This window comes from Helianthus annuus, chromosome 17 (assembly GCF_002127325.2).
Source record: "Helianthus annuus cultivar XRQ/B chromosome 17, HanXRQr2.0-SUNRISE, whole genome shotgun sequence".
Taxonomy (NCBI): domain Eukaryota; kingdom Viridiplantae; phylum Streptophyta; class Magnoliopsida; order Asterales; family Asteraceae; genus Helianthus; species Helianthus annuus.
In genome coordinates, this window is record NC_035449.2 from 79,355,691 (window position 1) to 79,377,963 (window position 22,273).

Here is a 22,273-nt window from a genome sequence, read left to right on the forward strand (position 1 = left end):
GCTTGCGCAACGCAGGCGCAACTTATCAACGCCTAATGGACACAGTCTTCAGCGGGGATATTGGCAAAACTGTCGAAGTATACATGGATGACCTCGTCGTCATGAGCCATGAAGAGGAGACAATGCTCAACAATATCCAGCGCACGTTCGATTCCTTACGTAGCGTGAACTTAAAACTTAACCCGACGAAATGCTCCTTCGGCATGGAAGAAGGAAAATTTTTGGGTTTCATAGTTACAAGAGACGGCTTTAAGGTTAATCCGGAAAAAGTGCAGGCCATCCAGCTAATGCCATCACCTGCAACAGTCAAAGAAATGCAAAGGCTCGCCGGACGATTAGCAGCTCTGAACAGATTCTTGGCTAATCATGCGGCAAAATCTTATCCATTTATCAGTACGCTGCGAAACTGCGGAAAGAAAACTCCTTTTCAATCGACGCCTGAAGCAGAAGCAGCATTCAAGCAAATGAAAGAATGTTTAATTCAGCTGCCAACACTGACCGCGCCAAAAGAAAAAAAACCGTTAATCTTATATCTGTCAGCCGCGGAAGTAGCGGTAGGCGCAGTATTAATGGTAGAACGGGAAAATATCCAGACTCCAATCTACTATATCAGCAAAATGCTCACTGGCCCCGAAACTCATTACTCAATGATAAAAAAATTGGTTCTAGCACTAATACACGCATCCAGACGCTTGCGCAGATACCTCTCAGGCCATGTCATTACAGTTCTCATGAATTATCATTTAGGCCAAATCTTGTCAAAACCTGATGTGGCGGGAAGATTAGCTAAATGGGCCATTGAGCTGGGAGGCTACAACTTTTTTTACAGACCAAGACCAGCAATCAAAGGGCAAGTTCTAGCAGACTTCGCCACTGAAGTTCCCATCGATAAAATACAAGAATGTGAGGCAATCCAGAACCCAACACCTGTTTTCGACGACAGAGTCTGGACCTTACACACAGATGGTGCTTCCAATGATGATGGAGCAGGAGCAGGCCTCCGATTAGTCAGTCCGGATAATCACGAACTTACATATGCCATACGCTTAGATTTCCAAAGTACCAACAATGAAGCAGAATGCGAAGCATTTTTAGCAGGTCTCCGTTTAGCACTCAAAATGGGGGCAAGAAACCTTGAAGCCAACGTTGACTCAAAGCTAGTAGCCGAACAAGTTAACGGTCGTTATGATGCGAAAGGGGAAGCTATGGCGTTATACCTTGAACAAGCGCGGATGTTACTCAGCCAATTTCAAACATTCAAAGTTAATCACATAAACAGAAGCGAGAACAAGCACGTTGACGCGCTAAGCAAGTTAGCTGCTACCAGCTTTAAGCACTTAGCAAAGGAGGTACGCATAGAGGTATTATCCAACCCTTCCATTCATCTCAAGCAAGTAAGTGTCATAGAAATGGGAGATCCATCCTGGATGTCTCCAATTATCTTGTACCTTCAACACGGAAAACTTCCGGAAGGAAAGGCAGAAGCTCGAAAAATACAACACAAAGCAATAAATTACGAGATGGCGGATGGCGTCCTTTATCGAAAATCATTCATGGGCCCATTACTACGCTGTGTTGATAAAACAGACGCCCAATACCTAGTCAGAGAAATCCACGAGGGATTATGCGGGATACACGCAGGACCGCGCATGGTCGTGGCAAAAATAATGAGCGCCGGATACTACTGGCCAGGAATGCACATGGACGCAGTTGATCTATTAAGAAGATGCAAGGCATGTCAACGCCACGCACCAAAGACATTCCGACCCAAAAATCCGCTAATTCCCGTTACTTCCGCCTGGCCATTCCAACAGTGGGGCATCGATCTTGTTGGCCCATTTCCTGACGCGCCGGGTGCAGTAAAATTCATCATCGTCGCGGTGGATTACTTCACAAAATGGGTGGAAGCTAAAGCTTTGGCCTCAACAACAGCAATGGTAATCCGCAAATTTATATGGGAACATATCATTTGCAGATTTGGATTACCATTGCGCATTATTTCCGACAATGGTACAAATTTCGCCGCAGAAGATCTTCAAAAATGGTTCAAAGAAATGAAGATCGAGCACAACTTTGCCTCCGTTGCGCATCCTCAAGCGAACGGTCAGGTAGAAAGCGTAAACAAACAAATCGTTGACGGCATAAAAGCGCGACTTGGGACAGCGCGCAGAGGGTGGGTTGACGAACTTCCCAGCATCCTCTGGGCGCATCGAACAATGCCAAAGACTAGCACCGGCGAAACTCCGTTCAGTCTAGTCTATGGGTCTGAGGCCGTCATTCCAGCTGAGATAGGTTTACCGTCACCGCGCATGATAGCCATGGAAAAACAGAACAATGAACAAGAGCGAAGAATGGATTTGGATCTTCTGGAAGAGAGGCGCGAGAACGCCGCCATAACGGAAGCAAGGTACAAATCCAAGCTCGAAAAATATTACAATGCGCGCGTTCGTGTTTGCACCTTTGTCCCCGGCGATTTTGTCTTGCGCGACAATGAGGCTTCAAACGCTGAAAAGCCCGGCAAATTAGCGCCAAGATGGGAAGGACCATACGTCACTAACGAGGTCCTAGGCAAGGGGGCGTATACCCTAAAAAGGATCGATGGGACCCTAGTCCCTCGCACCTGGAACGCACAACAGTTGCGCAGGTGTTACATATGAACCAAGTCTACAAAAGCGGAAAGAACATACAGGCAATGTATTTCTTTATTATGTCTTGTATCACAAGCCTTGCGCTCTTATCAATACAAACATCATTCTTACTTATATTACTGTTTACTACAAATTGCATGTAATTTCTTTGGTTCGCGCGAAAACAATATGGTCAAACATTGTACACCTCATGAACAGTCTAAAACAGGCAAGTTGTTGTGCCTTTTAGACAAACGTTCACACATGAGCACAATACCATCCCTCATTCGCCTTACCTATCCAAAAGCAATTATACACATGCAACATATTGTAATCCACACATACAAGAATTAAACCCTACGGGAGTAGAAGTATATCACAATATACATCATCAAAAAAGTGTAACATAAACACTTAACAAGATCATAGCAATGATCTTCAAAAAAATTGTCCAGTACCAAAAACTTACAAAAAGCATCAACAAAAGACGAAAACTGGTCCTAAGGTTAAACACCTAACCAGCATCGGAATCATCATCAACAACAGACACCTGCTCACTCCGACGAATTTTTCAGCGTTGATACACTAACCGGCATTCTCCTTTTTGAAGCATCGGGAACCGAGCCATCAACCCATCGGCATCCAACACAATACTAGCACTAGCAGTAACATCCGTATGCTGAAGAGCCTTGCAGTCAGAATCAACAACCGCCGGAGAAACAGGTTTGAACAGATTCTTTACCGGAATAGTAGTGAGTGGCGGTGAACAAGAAAGAAGTATAAGACCTTCAGCAGCTTCATACACCCTAAAAACATCCAGCAAGAGACGAGTATGGTAAGAACGTTTCATCTTTTTTGATAAGAATCAACTAGGAGACAAGGTATCTCGAAAATACATATATATAAAGAGAACTCAACCTCGGGAAAGGAGAAACCTACCCATCATTAACTGTCAGAATTACATCACATCCAAACGGCGCTACAGGAATTTCCTCATTAATGAAGTCTGACAAGCGCCACTACAAATCTCAAGACTAAAGAGAAAAATACCCACTCTTACTGCCAGTTGACGTCATTACATGTCAGAGCATGATTACAAAGTCACGTTTTTTCCCTTTTCCAACAAAATAAAGCTTCCAAGAGAAGATTTCTTACGTCTCGCGCCCAAAAAGCATTTCCCTCTCATAAGTCCAGTGCTCCACTTATTTGCATAAGTACAACACTAGACTGGGGGGACTTGAAGGGGTAAGGTCCCAAAAACCTCATAAAAAGGATTTGAGACCATACCACAAACTGGCCTTTCAACCTTTTAACCTTGCGCGGCCGCGCATTGGTCTTACAAAAGGGAGAAAGTAATCAACAAATTATAGTCGCGCGCCCAAAGGAAAGCATAAAATCCTTGCGCCTTCTTCCATTAGCAAAGGATTAAAATCCTGAAGATCAATACTTCCGCCCAAATATCCAAACTTGGATATTATTTTGCCCAGACTTGGGATTTATACATCTGTGTCCACACAGTAAGGTGTCACACTAGATTACAGCAGTAATCCTCTAGAAAGAATATGATCGTGCACCACCTAGACGGTTACAACCGTCTGGACACGTGTCATTACCACAGGCATCCCTGAAACCACAACGAAAGCATGCAATTGGAGAATGATCTCCACTTAATCACTTTCCACGTGGCAATCCCCCAGCCATAGATCAAACCACGATCCGTGTGCATTCACATCGGATCGAGGCAACTTGACGTGGGATCAAAGAACTTAACGGAAGAAAATATAACCGCTACGGCGTTAGCATCTTCCGTCATCTTTTCAATAACAGGTTTTCCCTCCCAAACTCCCGGTTATAAATACGAGAACTGTTCAGGTATAAACTCAGATCACACTCACTTCTCAAATACTTTCTCTTCTCCATTACCTATACTTATTCTCACACCGGAGTCGGGTCAAGGAGAGAACCCTCTTCTCCCCTTGGCGAGGCTAACGGTGCTCTTTTTTGCAGAATCATCGGAGAAGAAGTTCGGCAGCAACTGAATCAACCGAGAGAGAGCTAACCCTTTTATGCGGATTCAAACCCCCTAGATATTTCGGTTCCGACCATTTATCTAGTGTTTCTTCAGTATGCTTTGCGGCAACAAGGTTAGCTACCCAACTCATGACCTAGAGCTTGAAACAGTAGTGTGTTCGCGTTAAATATTTGGATACATTATCTTTATGGAACGAAGTGAACTATCGATTAAGATCACAAAAGTCTGAAGTACTTCTTCAAACAGAAAAATCTAAACATGAGACAAAGTAGGTGGTTGGAGCTGATTAAAGATTATGACTGTGAAATCTTATATCACCCTTGTAAAGCTAATGTCGTCACCGATGCCTTGAGTTGAAAGGATGGGAAACTTCCTATTCGTAATGATGTGAAGTGTCCTTCGACAGCTAAAAGACGCACATGTCGAGGCTTTGAAGGAGGGAACGTGAAGGAACAAAGAGTGTTTGGAAAACAAGATAAGTTAACCGAAAACTCTTATGTCGTGTTAGCATGGGGTAACTGTGTATAGGTGCCCGCTCATGGTGGATTCCAAGACAAGGTCCTTAATGAGGCTCAGAAGTCACGTTACTCGATTAGTTATGGGTACTATATTCTATAATGTTTAATCGTTATCTATATTCAATTGAATAATTTTAATTGTAGTAAAATTAGAATTGGTTATCCATGAATTATTTTCAATAAAAAATTAAAATAAAAATATAATACTATAATTAGGTAGCATGAGAAATTGTCATGTGTCATTTATTAGGATGCTTTATTAGAGTTTAGATATTAAGAAAAATTATGGTTTGAACATGTTTTTTTCTAGCGCACATATGTATAATTACGTGTTTAAAATTAAAAAAAGAAGTATCATTGTACATATATGTTTATATATGTTTGATAATATACATCAGTGTATAATAAAAATTTAACAATATACACATATGTATGATTGTAAAAAGATTTCATATAATGCTACTTGTCATCACCACATTGAAATGATTTTGAATAACCTGTTTTCTCATTTGTACCTATGTTCTGTTACATGTGATTTACAAAGAACAATTTACATATTTGTGAATTGTAATTTTTTTATAATTGTATATGTAAGGTAATGTAATTTGTAATTTAATAGAAAAAAGATATATATACAGATTTTATAATTATAAAAATTTTGTTATACAATCTCATGTAATATGCGAGTCTATGAACTATTATATATAATACTTGATTTTATTTCAAAGATTAAGTTTGTGCTTAATCAGATTTTTTACATGCGAAACTCACTTTCGCCAACACCTTACCGTGAAACCCATTATAAAATTAACATTATCTCTTTTGGTGTGGTCTTCTCTTTCTCTCCATCTCTCATCTGTTTGGCTCTAAAGAGTGATGGAGGAAAGCGAGGGTGTTTCCTTCTTTAGCGGCGTGGGAAGACTAGAAACGTGGCTAGACAACCTAGTGTCAGGCAGGTGCGTGACACTATTCCCGCTCATACTCTTTAAAGTTATATAAATATATAAGTTGATCAAATAAATCATTAATAACAACTCACTATATTTTATGTAATTATGTATTAGCGTTCACATAAGTTTGTTATAAATACTTTTTATCACTAATTTTGTGATTTCCAAATATCTGTTCATAACTCAAATAAACAAAGGTCATGACCAACTTATAATCCCTTTATTAATACTTCATGTTGGCCTCTTACCTCTAGTGACACCAGCTCTTTATCTATGTAAAGTAGTTTGGGTTGAAGTCTCATAAACTTGACAATAGATGAATTTTAAGAGTGTGTTTTCCTTGTTAAAAAGAATACATACATGTTATTTTAGTAAAGAAAATGTGAGTGTTTCAAATTTATCATATTTAGATTTTATCAAACTTTAATTCAACTTCTAAATTTCATTTCTTTCAAAACATTTTGTTAACAAAAAGGATGAAATGAAAAAAAAAAAAAAAAAAAAAAGAATCTAAAGGTCTTACCGGGATCTCTTGAGTTGTTATCTTAAGTCTGTTGTCCTTATCCAGTTGTTGTATTGGCTCCTCCTAAGGAATAATGTGAGGGAAAAAATGTTACTACTCAAGACTATAAATTTGTGATAAAAACTATAAATGTGATGAAAAACTATTTACTGAGAAAAACTAATAGATAATAAGATGTTGGGCGAAATTGGTGTTCAAAGATAATACCATAAAAACCATTAAATAATAAATTTAACAATAAATTAAAGGTCAAATAGGTACTAAAGGAAACGACAAGAATATAAATTAACTTAAGATAGAAACAATATATCATGCCTTGTCCGTTAAAAATCAAATATCCATGCAATGGCGAAGCTTGAGATTTTTGATTGAGTGGTCGAAAACGTATATACCTAATAAAATTATAAAACCAGAGGTCGAAAACGTATATACCTAAAAAATTATATACGAAAACTATATACCGGACACATGAACCAATTCTTCTAATGATAACGGTTTGGACCCGGTGTCCTATAAAGTCATATTTCCTTTTTTTTTTTTTTGAAAACAAAGACGTATACGGTTTCAGTTGTGGATCAACAATGTTTAAAGCTAGCTTTAGTTCAGTAGCGTTATCATAGGTTATCGCTTTTTATCCTTGAAAGGTTTTGTGTTTAAATGGAAGTGTTCATTCTCTTCAATTATGTCTTCATTTGGATATATTCAACACCCTTTCTATGAAAAAAATTAGCAAAAAAAATTGAAGCATTGTATATGTGTAATGCATATTCATTATGCATTAATTAAGATAATATGCACCCTACGATTAAAACTACACACACCTGATGTACTTGAATGAACAATGCTCTCTCTAGTTCCTTTAGGACAACTTTCATTGTTGGACGTTGGTCTTGAGTCTCTTCTATACACTCGTTTGCAATTTTTATAAATGTGTGCAAAGAATCCTTGTTGGCTCCTCTGTTCGGAATACAACTCTTTTTGTTGGTCTCTTCCTTTAATGTAGGATCTATCATGTCCTCCATTGTTCCGTTGAGGAAGTTTCGTCTTGCTACATGAACCAACCCTTTATGACTCTTTGTACTGTAATTACTGTCAAAAACATGCCTTCCGGTGAGTATTTCTAACAAAACTACTCCAAAGCTATACACATCTGACTCTCTTTTTGCCTTATGACTCTTCTTATATTCCGGATCCACATGGAATGATAACTCCATACTTATTCTTTGTTGCAGAGCAACTCGTGTTTTATATTTGGAGGTAGAAATACCGCCAACTCAAAATCTTCAATCTTTGCCCCCCAATTCTCGTCCAACGCAAATCTTGCGCCACTTATATAGTTGTGTATTATCCCTTTTTGTCTTCCATCTCAGAGTGAAGGTAAACCAATGCCCGTGCAATGTCAATGCAAATTTTCAAACGTTTTTCCCAAGTCAATATACACATGGCATTGACGTTTCCCAAATGATCGGAAAGGTATCGATTAGAAAATTTCTCTGTGACAAGTATCATCTCAAAACCTTCAACACAAAATCCTATTAAAGTGACTATGTTGTGATGCTTAACACTAGTAAGCACTACAAGTTCTGTAAAAAAGAAATCTTCTTCGTAATCGTCATTATTAGGAAGGAAGCGTTTTACAACTACACTGTTGTCTATCTTGGATAGTTCAGTTTTGCTCTTCCCTTCTGTGGAGGAAGGGTTTCCTCTATCAAAATGGTTTGCATCTGCTGCATACCAACTATAGCGCCTGTCAAAATTGACTTTGTATGTGTCTGAAAAATTATGTGTGGCAGAGGAAGCGTTTCCTTTATCAAAACGACTGACGTCTGCTGCGTACCAAGTATAGAGACTGCTATTACTAAATTTGTATGTTTCTGAAAAGTTACTTGTGGCCAACTTTATATCATCAAGCCGAATCTTCAAGTGTTCCAAGTTCTTTCCCTACAAATATTGGCGAAAAGAGAATTACAAATTATGAAATTATATATACTTGTTATAAATATGAGAACGAATTTTTGTGCTTAATATATATTTTATCGCTATAGAAAATAAGGACAACATTCGAATCCATCACCCTGTCTTGTTTTCTCCATATATATATATATATATATATATATATATATATATATATATATATATATATATATATATATATATATATATATATATATATATGTTCATTTTCAGTTTATAAATAAAAACACACACACACACATATATATAGAGAGAGTGTGTGTATTGTACAATTGGCCTTAACGTACGAGCATACAAGATAAGAAGTCCGCACGTTATTAACCTCAAAAACCATTAATCCGCATGTTATAAAACATCAGGTGTTAGTCATAAAAATCTGCATATTATAGCGTAAAATCCGCATGTTATAAAACATCACGTGTTAGTCATAAAATAAAATCCGCATGTTATAACTAAAATCCGCATGTTATAACTTAAAATCCGCATGTTATATTTCAGAGCGACGCATTGTACGTTAACCCCAATTATACGTTAACTAACCGCTATATATATATATGTATATATATAGAGAGAGAGAGAGAGAGGAATAATTTAAAGAAAGCATCCTTTATGTTTATACTTGACGTCAAAGTGTGTCCTTTAGCTTTAAAAATTACAAGAATCGTATTTATGTATAGAAAACCTTGCAGGTCACATCCTTTGGATTAACAGACGTCAAATTTTTTAAGTCTGATTATTTAAGTGTAGTTTAGTATTTTTAATTAATAGTTTAATAATCAAGTTTGAAACTTATAAAAGACAAATATAAATAACCACAAACCACCTTTCTCTCTCTCCCTCTTTCTCTCTTCTTTATCTTATACTCTCTATAGATCACCCACCATTCTCCGATAACCACCACCACTTCCATTCTCAGTCACCACCACTCCACTGTCGCCACAAAGAACCGGATGACTTTAAACCCAACCCCACCAATTACCCTACCACCTAGGGATGGAAATGGGTCGGGTTTGAGACCGGTTTAGGTAATCCCAACCCCAAACCCTGTTAGATAAGCTTAAACGAAACCTATCCCAAAACTCGTCAGGTCTCTAGAGGGTAAATATCCATTGGGTATACCTGCGGGTTTCGGGTATACCCGTGAATTTAAAAAGCTTACCCGTTGGGTTACCGGACCCAAAACCCATCGGGTAACATTTGGTCACATTTAGTATTATCACTATAAAAAATATATCAAATAACTACAATTTATACGAAATAAAATACCTATATGTATAAAACTAGATGTATCATATATATATATATATATATGCATATTTAATAATATTAAAGAAATTTATTAGGTATACTGTGCAAAATGCAACATATAAATTACATCAAATGTGGCATAAAACTAACCCTTTTTAGTACTAATGTTGGAAAAAGTGTGTTTTTGTATTCCTTTTGTATTTTCAGGATTAAATGAGCTCAAATAAACAAAAGAAGTAAAAAGTCAGCTAAATCTAACATAAATACAAGAAAAGGAATAAACGTGGCATGCCCGCCCCCTCGACAGCATCTTCCAAAGCAAAAACAAGAGAACAGAAGTCTGAACACGCCCCGTGCTCAATGAGCACGGGGCTGTGCCCAAGTGTCTACAGAAAAGACAAAGTTGTAGAAGCTTCTATCACCCACCAGGGGGGCGTGTCCAGTGGACACGGGGCCGTGGTCAACTCTAAGATTAGCATAATCTAGGAAAATCTTGATAGTACAGATACGCTTCTGCACACGGGGTCGTGCCCAGCGGACATGGGGGCGTGGTCAACTAATGCTGACAAACTGCATTTAATGAAGAAAGAGAGGATGTGTGGACACGGGGCCATGCCCAATAGACACGGGGCCGTGTCCGGGCTTCTGTGCAGGCTATAAATAGGGGTGCTTGGCTCATTTGCAAACCATCCCTTGGCAAACCACCTCTCTCACACTTCACCCACCCACCACCATCACAACCCACATCCACCACCATCATCCATCATCCATCAAAGAGTGTGGGAGTAATCTCGGGATCCAAGATTGATTGTAAGAGTTCTTGACAATCAAAGGCCATGTTTGCCTAAGTCTCTTACATCACTTGGTGAAGACAAGTGTCTAGTGTAATACTTTTTATTTTTAGTCTTTTCGCACTTTTTATTTGGTTATGTATTAATGACTTTAATAACTAGTTTTTTATGTTGAAGGTGAATCTTCCTTATCATTTATCCGTGGTGTCTTGGCATTATTTTACTGTCTATATAAAATAAAAGATTTACACTATTTATATCTCCACGGTCTATATGGAGATATGTTGGCTACCTGGTCGGGGGTTAAGGGAATAGTTTGGTAAGAGTCTTGCCTTGTTCAGTGCATAGATCCTGCAAGGACCTGGGTCAACTTTAGTAGGATCTCCTTCAATACCCACTGGCATTGGATGGCGGGGGTCCGAACTCCTTGATCCCCTCATATGTAAGCTACTATTAAAACATTAACCCAGTTATTTAGGATTGTATCCCTGCTGACTCAAACTACTTAGCCGAGGGTAACGTCACCTTCAAAAGAGGGGCCTACCACATTACGCATTAATAACTTAATTAATTATTTTTCAATAATCCAACCCTTTAGGATTGTATCTTTGCTGACTCAAACTACTGGGTTAAGGGTAATGTCACCTTCAAAAGAGGGGCCTACTACTATAACTAAGATAATCTCTTAAAAAGTGCAAAAGTGCGAAGGTAATCAAAGGTTACACTAAACACGAGTCGGATCCAAGTGATTCATCTTGTCTATCTGTTTTATTTTTATTTTTCAGCATTTTTAGTTTTTATTTTCTAGTTTAAAATCTTTATCTAAACTTTTGATTTGATTAGACGTTGAGGATAAACCGGTATTAAAAGCTCTTGTGTCCTTGGACGACCTCGATATCTTACCAACACTATACTACGCTCACGATGGGTGCACTTGCTCATATGTGTGTTTGGTGTTAGTAAAATATCGTGTTTTATAAATTTAAAACTTGACTAACGTGTAAAAAGGGCTAAAAATATACATAAAAATCTATAACACCAAACGCGCATCAGTATACAATCGGGTAAACGAGTACACTTTATCGGGTAAATGGGTGTATCACCAAATCCTTAACTTGTCCCAAACCCGCGAAAAAATAAAAACTATTCCCAAACCCGACTAACCGACCCCAAACCTGTCCCAAATATGACGGGTTTCGGGTTTACCCATCGGGTTCGTGTTCGATTACCACCCCAACCACCACCATCAACATAACCTAAAACTTTTGGCATCTTTTCCTGTGACCACCGCATCACCCCTACCATTTTAACACTACCAATACTACACGATACCACCACTACCTTCCTTCTTCACGAGGCAGAGCGATGTTTATGATTTCTTTGACTGGAAAATCATAATTTAGAGACAGGTAGAGGGAGACCAACCAGATTTCAGAATTAGAACAGAGAAGGAGAATATGGATGGTAATGGAAGCCTAAAGAAGAAATATAGTTTCAGTTTAGGCCACTTACCTATAAAACAATGAAAATTCTAATGGGGATCTAGGGTTTTGTGCGACCACCCGTATACCTCAAATACAATTTTGATTCGGGCCCACTTGATCCACAATATCATAAATGTGATGAATCCGGAGTGGAGGGGTTGGACCTCGGAATGAGGGATAACGGAACCTGTGGATTTTGGCGTTGAGTGAAAGAGGTCCAACGGGATCTAGATGTCATTTGCGTTGAAGTTGAAGATGTTGGATTAAAAAAGCTAGGAGGTAATGGTTGTTAGATTTGCTGGTATTGATGGTAATGGGGTCTGGTGGAGGTGGTGTAGTGGTTCCTGGATTTGGTGGTGAGATTAGGTGGTTGTCGGATTTCATGGTTTTGGTGGTGGTTATAGGATGTTATGGTAGCAAGATGTGGTGGTGGGTGGTCGGATAGTGATGTTGGCACCAAAACTCAGAGAGAGAGATAGAGTTAAGAGAGGGGAATGGTTTATGTATTTAGTATGTGTGTGTATATATACACCCTCATGTTTGAGTAAATAGGGTAAAATGGTGAATTTACTCTCATGTAAGGTCCATTTGACTTAACGTAAAAATAAACGAGAGGTTTTGGGAAAGGAAGTGACCTGCAAGGTTTTTTAAACATAAAGTATAATTCTAGTAATTTTTAACCTAAAAGATACACTTTGCAATCAAGTATAAATACAAAGGACATTTTGTGTAATTTACTCATATATATTATGTGAGAACCGCGATAACTCGATAAAAAATTCAAATTCAAAATTTAATTTTCAACTTAATATTAATATCTATTAATAATACAAGTGAAATGAACAGTGTTGTATGAAGTGCTGGATGTTTAGACTCATGACACCTTTTTTCTTGGGTTTTTAAACCTCACTCTACAATCTTCTTTATTTATCACTGATATCTTTCTCTCTCCATCATCTTCTTTATCCACCTCCTCTGTTATCTCTCTCATATTTCACCGATGTTCGGCGATCTGAGGTGATGTCCGGCGACCTGAGGTGACTTTTGTTTCATTCCGGTGGTGCCGATGAGTACAAATATGTCGTCGCTCCATCTTTCCGTTCCAAACGGCGGCACCTTCAGTGCCGACGACGGTGGACGGTGCCGATGACGGCATCTCCGGTTTCAACCTTGGTTGTTGATTGTTGCGACAGTGACCGATTGCATGTGGTTACTTCTAAAGTATTGTCATTGGTTATTTCTTGGCTGTGATAGTTGAAAACATTTTCTGACAATTGATGAGGTTGGCATGGCAGGGATGGTGGAGGGTAGGTTTTGACCTGCAACCCATCTTGCAGCCATGGTTTTTGGAAACTTTGAGCCAGACCCTGGCTTTAAGATCCATGGTGGTTTTGATTTTTGATGTTGGTTTTTATATTCGGTCGATGATGATAAGCATTAACTTATCTAAGACATCTATGAGTCCTGATTTTGATTGAGTTTGTTGTTAAGATTCGTAAATTTCGTAAAAGCGAAATTGGGTCGGGTTGGAGGTGGGTCGGACTGAAAAGGGTTTTAGCCGGAAAAAATGGTGGGGTGTTGTTGGCTGGGTTTGTTTTTTTTTTTGTTTATATCTGTAGAAGATGTTTGGCTTTTATTCTTTTTCTTTATATTTGTAGAAGATGTTTGGCTTTTATTCAAGTTCTTTCCACGACAATAACTCCTGGTTTGCAAATGACTTATTGTAATTTTTCCAAATATCCTTGGGCTTTTCTTCGGTATATTCTGGGGAGAGGCATTTGAGTAGGGTTTGTAAAAGGGTGATTGATTGCGTTTTATTTGGTATACAGAGGAACATATTTGGAAAGGGGATCTTGATTTGATTGTAGTGAAAGGAAAAGAATTGAGGGTAAGAATTCATCGAACTTCACAATAGGAAGACGACACCTTTCTTATTAGTTATTTGTTATTTTCCATCCATGTACATAAAAAAACATATTACTAATTGCCGTTTAAAATATTTTTTAGTTTAATATATAATTTTAGTAGAATTTTGATATACATTCGCTTTAGATATCCATTGGAAACATTTGGGTTGATATTGAAATTAAAATTGAATCTTGAAAAAAGTGGTAAGGTGGAAATAAACTTCATGTCTCTTTTACCCAAAGATTCTTGAAAAACTGTTCTTAAAAGTCAAGAATTAAAACAATGGAATCTTTAACAGGTCAATAAAACGCATAAACATGTGAATTGCAACTCCGAATTCATTGCTGGGTCAAAAAAAATTCGAGTTGTGAGTTTTAATGTGATGATTCGATTTAGCATGATTGTGTTATGACTTGTAATGTAAAACGCATATGGTATCAAACCAAAAATGTTTCGGTTTAGCGCCGCAACACGCGCGGTGTATAAAACTAGTTATTATTAAAACACTACATAAAAATAGTTTACAAGTTTAAATTTAGATGTATATGAAAATAGTTTTTTCTACACATGTGTAAGTTTACCATTTACACATGTGTAACTTGTTACTATTCACACATATAATAAATTTGTTAACCGTAATTTAGAGATGACAAATGAATAACTAGTGAGTAAATTCTTTTTAATGTTGTATTTTAATTACAATAGATGTATATTGTATAAAAAAATGATTTGTTTAATTTTAGCTACTTCTCACAGTATTTATATTCTCAAGAAAACACTAGTTATACGTATATATAAAATATAATATGCTAGTGCATTTTGGTGTGTTGTTTGTTGTTCTTATAGACTAGGATGCTCGTATGTTGAATAGGTGTCGTTAAACAAAGAAACTAGTCCATTTGCTAGGGATGTTTAGCAAAAGGAAACCCATTTGCTAGAATATGTTATCCAATGCATTAGTCGCTAACAGACGGTTAGCGAATGAGCTCATTCGGTTAGCAAATGAGCGAATAATGAACTCATTTGCTGGAAACCATTTAGCGAATGTCTCCCGGTGGCTAATTTGGTTTTAGCGAACGGGAGATGGTATAAGAGCCGGTACCCGATTTAATCGATCTAACAATCTAATTAGATCAATGTACACTTGAATTTGATTGTGTGCCGTACTGTTTTTCGATTCAATTTGGATCTATCTGTATTTAATCATCAAAATTGTTTGGATATGATTGATAGATTTGTGATTTAGAGTGTATTAGTGTTAGTAGAGTCAAATGTTTTTGAGAATTGAGTGATGTAGATTTTTTAAGGCAAGAAAAGTCAAAAGAATTGTAAACGTCTCATGCAATCTAACATTGTTCATTCGCTAAGTGATCTTAGCGAATAAGCTTCATTCGCTAACCAAGTTTTAGCGAATCAGTTTCATTCACTTCATTGGGTTTAGCAATTGTCTCATTCATGTTGATAGTCTTATCAATTAAGCCTTCATTCGCCAACTGATCACTCATTTACTAAAAATATCCCCATTCGCTAAGTGATCCTTCATTCGCTAAAAGGCTCATGCGCTGAAGTAGCCATCATTCGTTAGAGTTCAGCCATTCGTTGTTTCATTCACTACATGAAGTCTCATTCACTAACATTGTAGTTGATTCGTTGGAATTGTAGCTCATTCCCTAAAAGGATATTTTGCAAATGTGAATGAGCTGGGAAGTTGATTTCAAGCTAGTCCCTTTCGAAGTGTTGTGAAAATTTTTGGGAACATATTTCTTTTGAGACTTTACGTGTTTAGCCTTTAGCATTAAATTCGATTATTAATGTGTTGGATTAGGTTTTTTTTTTTTTTTTTTTTTTTTTTTTTTTTTTTTTTTTTAATGGCAATGCTTACACCCCTAAATTAGACCAAATAAATCCTAAACTACTCCTTGCTTGGAATTGAACCCAAGACCTCCTTTCTAAGAGACATAAGCGTCAACCAAGTGAGCTAGCCCCACATTGGCTGTTGGATTAGTTGATGATGTTGAAGATGTGTGTTATTGAAGATTGGGGGGGTAGTCACGGGAACAATAGTAGAGCAGAGCACTGGATGGTAATCGTGGATCGTTCATCGATGTGACTATTATGGGCCAAAACCTCAAATTTCCGCATTTCAAGAGGTGTGAATTTACCAAGAATTAGGGGGAATAAAATTTAAGGATTTGTAAATTCTTGGGAATTTCGGGTGATATTTCAACAGTATTCGGGAAGTTTTGGATATAAAGATCTTGTGAAGGTTTGCATAGTGTTCGACATTACCATTTTTTGATGCTAATCAGTATAGCGTTCAAAGTTTCTATCATTTACCGGTTGGGTTTGAAGATCAAGCAATAAACATTGGTGATGTTGCGTTAAACCGAAAACGGATGGGATTATTGTTGAGATGGAGAAGCTGCAGTTATTGGATTCAAGTTTTTTTTTTTTTTTTTTTTCAAAGTTTTTTTTTTTAACTCTTAAAATAGCTTTAAATAATGAATAAAGACGATTACAGACTAATGGCAGGTAGACGAGCAACAAGTTGCGCCGCTACCCCCTTCTGAATAGCAACTGATTTGTTTGGGTTTGAGTTTTCGAGAGACAAAACTGATGACATGATGTAGACCGTTAAATGACCAAACTTTTATCATTTGCCCGATGAGTAGAAACGATTGATCATTGGAAAAAAAATACGACTCTAGTTAAATTACGTGGTTGAGGATGATGGATGAAATGCGAATACAAAGCATTTCAAAATCACAAGGAAGCAATTTAAATAAAAAAAATCCTAAAAATTTAAAAATTTAATGGTAGGAATTAAAAACTAAAAAAAAATTAAAAATTCAATGCTGGGAATTAAAAACTGAACTGTAAACACCATTTTTTTTGTTAAATTAACAACTCTTATATGTCTTATATTAATTTTAGTTTAAAGTAAAACTTAACTAAATTCTCTTTTAACGGTAACTAACAACGAATTTTTAGTCATACTATACAATTAGTTTGTTATATTTAAATCAACTAGGTTAGAACCCGTGTATTACACGGGTTGAATAAATATAATTTTATATATTAAATTAAAACAATTATTCTTTAAAAATCTCGTTTATTACACGGGTTGAACAAATGTAATTTTATATAATAAATAATAAAAAAATTATATCTCTAAGAACCTCATGTATTGTACTGAATAAATGTAATTTTATATACCAAATAATAAAAACCTACGGGTTGAATAAATCTAACTATATATACTAAATAATAAAAAAAAGTTATATCTTTAAAAACACTGTGTATTACACTGGTTAAATAAATGTAATTTTGTAACCTTATATATTACACGGGTTGGATAAATGTAATTTTATAAACTAAATAATAAAAAAATTATATTTTTATAAACCCCGTGTATTATACGGGTTGAATAAATCTAATTATATATACTAAATCATCATCATCATCATCATCATACTCAGTAAATACCACAAATAGCAAAGCTAAGGTAGGGTCTGAGGAGAGTAAGATGTAGAGGCTGCTTTCAGTAAGACCCCCGACTCGATAGTAGTTTTGCATCAAGCTTTGGACATAAGGCACATAACACTTAGCAATCGGGACAAAGACCGATTAGTGCATGTTCCCTTTTGTCTTTCTGCTATCAACGCCACCACATGATGATGATGCATGATTAACCGTCCGTCGCTTTTAACGTTATTTTCACAAATTTAGTGAAATAACGTTAAAATTAGTGCAATTTCACTTTTGCCTTCCGAGCGTCCACACATATATACATTATTAAAAGTTAGATTAGATTATATATGAAATTAAGTGTATAACAAAAAGTCTTTATAAATTTCACGTAGAATTAATTGGAATCCTTTATTAAAAGTAGGTTAGATTATATATGGGCTTATACGTATGAGTAATTGTGATTATTGAATGGTTGAATTTTGAGGGTTTTGAAATGTGAATTTGATTATGATAGATTATATTTTAGTTTTAAAACTTCTAGAATGATTGAATCAAATAAAAGAATTATGATTTCCTAGAAACAAAAATAACTGAGGTTTTTTTTTTCTGATCATTTTGAACATGAGCAAATAGAACGATAGCATCTTAATAAAAAAATAACTAATTACAAATGTGAAACCCAATAATTTTACTTCTGTCCCATTTGAACGGAAAAGATAAGTACAAACTAAATTTAAAAAAAAAATGCAATATGAAAATAAGAGATAGAATAATCGATATTTTTTTTTCATAAAATATGAGATAAGGGTAAACTAAATAAAAAAGTGTCAATTTGGTAAATAATAATATTAAGTATGAAAATGTAGGAAATCATAAATGTAGACATCTTCAATGAATGACACGTGTTCAAAATCAGGTTTCTTTTATTATATAGTATAGATATAGTATAGATTTATATATTCTCTTTTTTCTTATATCTCATTGGGTAAAATAATAATTTTGTTTCTGGTCACTTTTGATCATGATTAAAATAACTTCTCTTTTTTCTTATATAAGTTTAAAGCATGGCATATAAATCACACCTTTATCACAAACATGAATGATAAGATTTAATGTTATATTTTATTAGATTAGATTTTAGATTTGAATAAATATTATTAATAATAAGAATTTGTATTAATATAGATTAAATATTATTATTTTTAGTATTATTAATAATTTTAATCAATTAAATGAGAGAATTATTAATAATTTTAATCAATTAAATGAGAGAATGACAATTGTCCTAAAATAGGTTTCTTTTATTATATAGTATAGATGTAAGTTAAGATCTTGTAGAAACAGTGTTAACTGTAAAGAACCGTAAGAACATATCTGAGCTATCGATAGTTTAAATCAATAATTGGTATTGATTACAAATAAAACTCCTATAATTAATAATTACTACCACTAAGTTAGAGGCATTTTAGTCATTTAGCCATTTCCCATTAAATACTAATTTCATCAAATTTTTTAAACTAAAATAACTTTTATATACTTCATTATTTTTGAAAAAAAAATATATCATAAAATCAAGTATTTTTTATCTTCAATACAAGTACCATATTGCTATATATTTTTCCTTTATTTATAAAAGTGACTTTTAAAAAGTAAAAAAAAAAAAATATGTTTTATAATTATGCTAGTTATGTAGTTGGAATGTACTAGTATGAAAAATTTATTTTGTTGATTTAAAATCTATACGTAAGTTTTTATTTTGTTGTGTAATTCTTGTGTGTTGCTATTTTTTTCTTTTGGGTTGTTATTGGAAGCCTATTTGTAAATAAACTTGTTTTCTACTAGTTATGTAATAGTATGTGCTATTTACAAAATTTAAACCAAAAACATGAAATTGTGTTAGTATGTAACAATATGTGTTGTTTATAAAATAAAAAAAAATGATATTCTGCTAGTTATGTAATAGTATCTGTTGTTTACAAAATTAAAAAAACATGAAGTTGTGCTGATTACGGTGTTATGCTCGTTACAGGATGTGCTGATGGTGGTGGTGTGGGATGTTACTGTCGGATGTGCTGACGGTAGTGTTACTGTGCTGATTAAGGTGCTGATGTAGACGAGTACTAATTAGATGTTGACGGTGATGCTGATTACGGTGCTGATTCGATGACGAAGAACAAATTAGGAGATTAGGATTTGAATTAATCTTGAATGAATTTATGGATAATTTAATTATTGTTTTTAATTATATGAAAGTAAAAAGGTATAAAAAGTCTAAAATACCCTTAAATCAATTTTTTAATTGAGGACACATATTATTAAACTGTTAGTTCTTACAGTTTGTACAAATATACTTGTTTGTATATGATCCTATACCTGTTGTATGGTATTTTATTTTTCTTTCGTTAAAGTGCTAGTCTTTAAAGTAAACAAGTAAAATTAAGGGAAATAGGTTAAAAGATGAAGAAAAAAACACAATATAAAACAAAAGAAGGTCTTACAAAATTTTCTGGTCGTGGCTGAAACTTCAGTGCTAGCGTCAATGCTTTCTCGAGTTCTTCAACAATTTTGGGCATATCTGGGCGGTATGCCCTATCTTCCATTAAGCAAGAATATGCTATTTTTGAGCATTTTCTAAATGATACCACTGACATTTGATACGGGGACATTTGACTCCTTAGATCAGGATGAATTATATCATGGAGCGTTTCATCTTTATAATGAGCTTTCGCCAATCGATCTAGAAAGCTATTAGCGTGGTTCTTAATATATGCTTTCCTCCCGCACAACATTTCAAACAAAACCACACCGAATGCGTAGATATCTGACTTGTGGGTCACACCTTTGTTCTTTACAATTTCTGGGTCTATATACCCTATAGTGCCAATAGGCTTAGAAAGGAACACCCGGTCCATTCGGTTAAGTGGTTGTTTGATGGAAACTTTAAAACCGGATAACTTGGCTTCCCAATTCTCATCTAATAAAATTGTGGAGCTGTTGACATTAAGATGTATAACACCATAGCTACGTCCCTTGTCATGATGGAGGTAACTCAACGCACGAGCCACACCAACACATATCTTTAATCTTTGCGTCCATGTGAGGTTGGGCTTATTTAGATGCTCCTGGAGACTTCCTTTTTTGGCCTCATACATGGTTACGATGATCTTCTCATCTTTTTCATAAACAAATCCAACAATAGAGACAATATTTGTATGCTTCAGATCAGAAAGCATTGAAATTTCCGTCCAGAACTCCAGGTCTCTTTCCCTTTGCTTACGATCTAACCTCAGCGCAGCAATCTTGATCAACTCTCCAGACCGCTGGAGTTGCCCTTTGTATATTCGTCCAAATCCACCGCCTCCGATAATGTTATCATCATGAAAGTTGTTGGTGGCCTTGAGTACTTCTTCAAGTGGGATTTGTAAGTGAGCTAACTTGGTGATTGGAGTTGATGCCATGTTACTGTTTATTAGGTTAAAAAAAGTGCAAAATCAATGGATTACAAATGAATGAGAAGGTAACTTATACTTACAATCGAGCAACCACACTATACGTAAAACCTTTGTAGTATTTTTTAGAGTAAATTACAATTTTGGCCCCTGTGGTTATATCACTTTACCCCTTTTAGCCCAAAAAAAATCTTTTAATATCTGAGCCCCCAACGTCTTTTTTCCTAACCTTTTTGGCCCCCTAACACTAACCCCATCCATTTACTTTTAAGGGCCAAAACGGTTTGAAAAAAAGACGTTGGGGGCCAAAAGGGCTAGAAAAAAAGACATTGAGGGATCAGATGTTAAAAGATTCCTTTTTCTGCTAAAAGGGTAAAGTAATATAACCACAGGGTCCAAAATTGTAATTTATTCTATTTTTTATTCTAAACTACTGAAACTAACGTCGTTTTCTCTTTGATTTACGAAAACTAATGTCCCTGGCATTTTGTGGTGTCTAAGAGCATTCTCATCCAATCCATCAAATTATACATACATTCCAGTAAAAAACAACCCTTATATCAATATATTTTCACTAAAAACAAATACTTTTTTTCTCTCTCCTTTTCAATTAAATAATATTATCATTACATTTTTCTCTCTCCTTCACTCACAACCCCTTTCAACATATATTAAAAAAAATTATACTGGGTGAACAGTGTCCCCCCAAATATACAGATGAACAGTAACATTTTCTCTCTCCTCCACTCACAACCATTTTTTATACCCTTTATAATATAAAAACTACCCCTCACATATTTTTTGATGGTTTGGATGAGAATGCTCTAAGACCGCTAAGAGGCCGGTTAATCATAGTTAAAATGGGTTTTGAATATGCTAACCTGGTAATTAGGGGTTGAACCAGATATGAAATATGGAGCTGCAGCAAACACGGCTCTGAGCAGAAGCAGCAACTGCGGGCGGGATCAGTTGCAGCGTTGGCTTGAAGGAGTTGAAGAGGATGATCAATTGAAAAATATAAAATGAAAAGGAGAAGTTGCCTGTAGTGTAAACGAGTTTAAGTAGGACAGACAATAGCTACGTACTCTACTCTGGTGGAGGGTTGCGGGGGATTTTATAACGAAATTGCATAGAAAGGGCATTTTTCTTTTTCTTCTTTTCTAAATACGGTGTTTTGTTTTTAAGTTCTCATATTTTTTATTTATTTTTAAATTATTCGTAATAGACTAATATCATACAAATTTTAAAAAAGTTTCGTTAAACGTAACTCACCTCATTATTTTACTACATGGATCCCC

At 35.6% G+C, this 22,273-nt stretch overlaps 2 protein-coding genes across 2 annotated transcripts in view; both read right to left on the bottom strand.

Moving 5' to 3' along the window:
• Nucleotides 1-22,068, bottom strand: part of LOC110912955 (tyrosine-protein kinase JAK1) — a 38,834-nt gene extending 16,766 nt beyond the window's left edge. Inside the window, exons 1-4 of the mRNA XM_022157795.2 lie at nt 21,857-22,068; nt 20,025-20,988; nt 7,472-8,591; nt 6,651-6,713 (exon numbers count right to left, since the gene is read on the bottom strand). Coding sequence (XP_022013487.1) covers nt 6,651-6,713; nt 7,472-7,864 — 456 coding nt within the window. The 5' untranslated portion in view covers nt 7,865-8,591; nt 20,025-20,988; nt 21,857-22,068. The remainder of the gene's footprint in view (nt 1-6,650; nt 6,714-7,471; nt 8,592-20,024; nt 20,989-21,856) is intronic.
• LOC110914617 (receptor-like protein kinase ANXUR2) lies at nt 7,995-20,984 on the bottom strand. The gene is made up of 2 exons (XM_022159403.1): nt 20,025-20,984; nt 7,995-8,591 (listed from the first exon to the last, which is right to left on the bottom strand). Exons 1-2 carry the CDS (start codon nt 20,982-20,984, stop codon nt 7,995-7,997), a joined length of 1,557 nt encoding a protein of 518 aa, XP_022015095.1.
• Nucleotides 22,069-22,273: the final 205 nt, after the last annotated feature.

What these genes read in the sequence shown, in the direction of transcription:
- LOC110914617 (XM_022159403.1), bottom strand. Translation starts at nt 20,984, where the DNA reads ATGGCATCAACTCCAATCACCAAGTTAGCTCACTTACAAATCCCACTT. An exon ending in AGCCACGACCAGAAAATTTT is followed by an intron (nt 8,592 to 20,024) that starts GTAAGACCTTCT and finishes CAATATTTGTAG; the next exon opens with GGAAAGAACTTGGAACACTT.